The 5916-nt window shown below is 45.1% G+C and overlaps 1 protein-coding gene across 1 annotated transcript in view; it reads left to right on the forward strand.

The window, feature by feature from the left end:
• Positions 1-289: 289 nt before the first annotated feature.
• The window catches only part of wipf2a (WAS/WASL interacting protein family, member 2a), a gene marked incomplete at its 3' end in the record, with an annotated part of 30057 nt that continues 24430 nt past the window's right edge, over positions 290-5916 (forward strand). The window contains 2 exon segments of the mRNA XM_037690008.1: positions 290-362; positions 3415-4074. Coding sequence (XP_037545936.1) covers positions 308-362; positions 3415-4074 — 715 coding nt within the window.

Below are 5916 nucleotides of genomic sequence, written 5' to 3' on the forward strand. Positions count from 1 at the left end.
ACATGATTGTCTGGGCTTTCCCAAGTTGTTTGAAGGCATCTTCGTGTATGTAAACTTGTGACTGAAGAGAGAGAGAAAAATGTTGTTTGGCAACTAGAAATATTTTTGGGAAACTTGACACCTGAACAGGAAAGGTTTTATCTGATTTACTCTGTGAAAAACAACAGCTTGTGTCTTTTATAGTGTATGTAAACATCAGGCTTCAACTGTATCTCTTTCTTTGTTACTAATCTTTTTACCAGAATCAGGTGGTGGTGGCGGAGGAGGAGGCGGCGGCAGTGGTGGAGGTTTTGGAGGCGGAGCACCAATGGGAATGGGGGGCCTATTCCAAGGAGGTGTGCCTAAACTACGCTCAGTCGGAGGTGAAGGTTTTTTATTTTATTTTATTGTTTGATGCAGTGAATGTGGATCATGACCTCAGGGTTCACATTTTCAACAGCAGCTTGTGCCTTCGTGTATTTCTCAGGCTGAGTAACGTGACGGCATGTTGGAGGAGAGCTGAATAATTAAACACAAAATGTTTGGACATATACAAAGTGATTCCTACTGATTTTACATGCTGAAACACCGCCAGTCGTCCTGCACTCTGCGCTACATGCAGGACATGGTGCTTGGTAGCAAGCGGCGCTCTGCTCCGTGCACTGCACCACAGCCCTGCCTCTGTGCACCACATACACACTAATGGGTTTGGAATGTCAAAGGTTTGGAAGCTTTATAATCTGGCTTCTCAGCTACTGTGTTTAGCCCAGTGGTTTCTATTTACATGTCAAGTCAACACCGTCTCACATGACTGACAGCTCAGTGCTGTCGCTGTGGAGGAAAGAAAGAGAAATGGATTCAGAGATTTATCATTCACATCTCGTGGTGGAATGAGATTATGTACGCAGAGTCCCAGTTACATCCAACAATAAAATGTAAAAGAAAAACAGTAATAACATCTAAGATATGAACTAAGAAAAACATCAACTAAATTTACACTAAGCACTCATAACATAAAAACATTACAATGAACAGCAGCACGAGCATGAGTCTGTGTGAGCAGATGAGCACGCATGAACACAGCAACATAAAACAGATCAGCAGCAACATGAGACAGATCAGCAGCAGCATGAAACAGATCAGCAGCAACATGAGACAGATCAGCAGCAGCAAGAAACAGATCAGCGGCAACATGAGACAGATCAGCAGCAACATGAGACAGATCAGCAGCAACATGATGTGATTTTTCCCAGTGATTATTCTGGTTAGAGATTCATTCAACAGCCTCAGGGTAGAAGCTGTTCCTCAGTCTAGTGGTTCTACACTTAATGCTCCTCAACCTCCTTCCTGAGGGGAGTGGGACAAAAAGTGTGTGTGCTGGGTGAGTGGGGTCCTTCATGATGCAGGTGGCCCTCTTCCTGCATCTGGAGGTGTAGATGTCTGTGATGGTGGGGAGGCTGATTCCAACATCTTCTGTGCAGCCTTCACCACTCTCTGCAAAGCTTTTCTTTCTGCAGCTGTGCAGCCTCCATGCTACACGTTGATGCTCGAGCACAGGATGCTCTCCACTGCACACCTGTAGAAGGAGGTGAGGACTGAGCTTCCCAGACCAGCTCGCCTCAGCCGTCTGAGGAAGTAGAGTCTCTGATGAGCTTTCTTGATCAGGCTGGTGGTGGTGTTGCTCCAGCTGAGTTTGTCATTCATGTGTACACCCAAGTACTTGTAGCTGGAGACCACTTCCACCACAGATCCTCTTATGTTCAGGGGGGTGTAGGTGTTTTTTTTCCTCCTGAAGTCCACAATCATCTCCTTTGTCTTCTTCACATTGATGTGAAGGTTATTCTCTTTGCACCAGCTATCCAGGTGTTCCACCTCCTGCCTGTATCTGGGCTCATCGTTGTTTGTGATGCATCCCACCACCGCTGTATCATCTGCAAACTTTACAATGTGACAGCCTGGATGGGTAGCTGCACAATCATATGTGAGCAGAGTAAATAGGAGGGGGCTCAACACACATCCTTGAGGAGAGCCAGTGCTGAGGGTTATGGTGGAGGAGGAGAGGTTGTGGATCCTCACTGACTGTGGTCTGTTTAAGAAGTCTAGGACCCAGTTGCAAATGGAGGGGCTTAGTCCTAGTGTGAATAGTTTGTCCATCAGGGTTTGGAGGATCATGGTGTTGAAGGCGGATGTGAAGTCCACAGAGAGCATACGGACATGAGTCTTTCTGCTCCAGGTGGTTGAGAGCAGTGTGGACATGGTCAGATGTTGACTGAATTATTTGCTAATATCAGCTCAGATTAATTGATCAGTGAGGCGACTGTGACCGAGTAGGTAGAGCAGTCGTCCTCCAATGCAAGAGTTGGGGGTTCAATTACACCAGCAGTCACATGCTGAAGTGTCCTTGGGCAAGACACTGAACTCCTCATTGCCTCTGATGTTTGTCCCATCAGTGTATGAATGTGATAAAGCTCTGATTAGTCTTTGTAGAGATCTAGTGGAGTGCTGTATGAATGGGTAGATGAGGCACAGATTGTAGTGTAAAGATCTTTGAGTGTCTTGATAAGATAGAAAGGTGTTATATAAGTGCAGACCATTTATCATGTGACTGATACAGCACCTGAGATTAAAAAAGTTTGTAAGCTCAATTATCCAGGTAGATAATAACAAAAAAGGCTAACTCGTGTCTTCTGGACCAGTTTCTTTAAGTGAGATACGTTTCTTCCTCCATCCGGAGGACTTCCTCAGTCTACAGCTTGCCAACCAGATCTGTCCCATATGTAGCCCTCACTGCTGTTTCAAGCACCTGAGATTGTTTTAAAGTGAGTAAGTGAACCCAGGGTGAATAATCAAAGGCTGGTCAGAGAGTTTGGAGATGTTTCAGTGTTCTGGACCGAGCTCATTTCTCTTTCTGTAATAAAATCATTAATGCTTAAAAGTCTAGCAGTGATTTTAGAACAGTGTGTGGTACCTTGAGGACCATATCATCTCCAGACATCATGTACATTTCGTCAATCAGTTCTGCTAATGTCTGAGGAATAAGGGTACAGGTTCTGGACTGGCTTGCAGCTCTGACCTGATCCTAAACGACAACACATGATTAATTACAAGGGGAAAATGCAGCAATGGTGACCCTGCACAGTTGCACATTTCACAGCCACAAATACACAAATACAATGCATTTTAATTATGTTAGCTTGTTTATGATTGCTGCTTCTATTGTTTCCTTTGTCCTTTCAAAATAAAGCGTACAGATAAGAATGAAAGGAACAGGCAAAAATGATCCCAATTTATTTTTATTTTTTACCTTTTAAGGCATTTTTACTTATTGTTTCATGGTCTGCGCTCCAGTGCCGTCTACCAGTAAAAAGTGCATTTTTCACTCTGGTTGTTGGTAGCTGTTAGTGATGTAGTTTTCACCACCCGTCTGTCTTCCAGATGGTTTGGCTGGTGGTTCTGTGGGGAGATCTGCCCTGAGACCCCCCATGTCTCGGCCTGCAGCACCTCGCCCCCCAACAGGCCGCTCCTCCTCACCGTCTCCAGCCAACAAACCCTCCCCACCGGAGCAGCAGCGCTCCCACCGCCCCTCGCTGCCAGACATCTCATGCCCCCCGAACAGCTCCTCTTCAAGCAGTGGGATGAAGCACAGCACCTCTGCACCTCCTCCTCCTCCACCCTTCAACAAAAACGGCCGTGGTAATGCTCCACCCACACCAACCCAAAAAGCCCCCCCTTCCACATCGTCCTCCCACAGCAGAGAGAAACCACCGACGCCCAGCAGAGGCCCCGCCCCATCTAGCACTGCAAAGCCAGCTCATTCTTCCAGCAGACCACCAACCAGTGGCTCATCTGCACCACCCCCTCCACCGCCATACAGACCGCATCCAACGGGAGGTGTCTCCAATGGGTCCTCTCATATAGATGGGCCTGGGGCTCCTCAGCTTCCACAGAGGAACAACTCACTGCGCAAAAAACACTCCTCGAGTAGCAGCCAAGGTCGCAGCCATGCCCCACCGCCTCCTCCTTCACAGCCTCATTCCTCTCAGCAGGTCAGCAGACCACCCCCACCCGTCAGAGACCCACCTGGACGTAAGACAGGTAACTGTTTCATCAACACACACTGCTGTCACCCGTTGGAAAGCTTAGAAGTTACACTTGATTGGTGCTTTCAAAGATGCACGTTTAAAGCAAAGATAAACGAGGAAAAAAACAAACATTTAAAGATTAAATAAAATATAAAAATATTGAGTTTTTATGTTTTTCTTTTAAACATTTGCATGAAATATTCCAGTGACCCATTTCTGTAAAAATCACAAATGTCGGTAGGAGTTTTGGTCCTTGGTTGATGATGTCACTGGCACATGGCTATCTGTAAGACACCCGGCTAACTTTGTTTTGTTTATATGTTTGTTGTGCTGTACACTTCATTATAAAGTTTGAGAGGAAAACAAACAAAGGCCGCTGTAGAACACAGAGCGAGCGTTCAGTTGCATTGGCTCTCAGTGAAAATACCTTTGAAGGCGGCGCACATTTTCAAGAACACTAGAATTTGGAGAAATGCCAAAACACGTCAGGTTTAATGGATATTCAACCATACTGGTACAAATCTCAACGGTCAGCTGAATCTCTCGAACCAAATGAGAACTCTGACATGTGCAGATTCTGATAATCATAAAGATTTCCATGACCGAGGCCAACAACTGGTTATCAGCGTGAAATGGTGAACTGTTTTCCCCAGATCCGTGCAATTTGGATGTAGAACTGCCTTTTTATTATGGAGGTATAAAGAACAATGCTTAGTGTAGATCAGGTAGCAGCAGATTGTTGCTACTAACATAATAATGTTCACACACAAGCGAACAGTATTATTGTATATATTAATGCTGACTCATTTAATTTACTATCTTTTTCCACTTGTTTCTCTCTGGTTTGCTGGTTTTCCTGCCTTTTTTATGTCCGTAGTGAAAATTCCACTGAACATATGAGAAGTTTGGGCAAATCTATCCATTGTTGAAAATAGATGAATACAGTGAGGAAAATAATGAACAGCCTGCGACTTTGCACGTTCTCCCACTTAGAAATCATGGAGGGGTCTGGAATTTTAATCTTAGGTGCATGTCCACTGTGAGAGACATAATCTAAAAAAAAAATCTGTTAAAATTATTTAATAATTTATTTGTGTGTTACTGCAGAAAATAAGTATTTGAACACCTGTGAAAGTCAATGTTAATATTTGGTACAGTAGTCTTTGTTTGCAGTTACAGAGGTCAAAGGTTTCCTGTAGTTTGTCACCAGGTTCACTGCAGCAGAGATTTTGGTCCATTCCTCCACAGATCTTCTCTAGATCAGCAGGTTTCTGGGCTGTCACTGAGAAACACGGAGTTTGAGCTCCCTCCAAAGATTTTCTACAGGGTTCAGGTCTGGAGACTGGCTAGGCCACTTCTGAACCATGATCTGCTTCTTACGGAGCCACTCCTTGGTTCTCCTGGCTGTGAGCTTCAGGTCATTGTGATGTTGGAAGACCCAGCCACGATCCATCTTCAATGCTCTAACTGAGGGAAGGAGGTTGTTCCTCAACATCTCTCACTACATGGCCCCGATCATCCTCTCCTTAATACAGTGCTGTCGTCCTGTCCCATGTGCAGAAAAACACCACCAAGCATGGTGCTTCCACCCCCATGCTTCACAGTAGGGATGGTGTTCTTGGGATGGTGCTCATCATTCTTCGTCCTCCAAACACGGCGAGTTGAATTAAGACCAAAAAGTTCTATTTTGGTCTCATCTGACCACAGAACTTTCTCCCATGACTCCTCTGGATCATCCAAATGGTCATGGTCAAACTTAAGACGGGCCTGGACGTGTGCTGATTTAATTAGGGGAACCTTCCGTGCCGTGCATGATTTTAAACTATGACGTCTTAGTGTATTACCCACAGTAACC

Source organism: Nematolebias whitei, chromosome 16 (genome assembly GCF_014905685.2).
Source record: "Nematolebias whitei isolate Nwh7 chromosome 16, NemWhi1, whole genome shotgun sequence".
Classification (NCBI taxonomy): domain Eukaryota; kingdom Metazoa; phylum Chordata; class Actinopteri; order Cyprinodontiformes; family Rivulidae; genus Nematolebias; species Nematolebias whitei.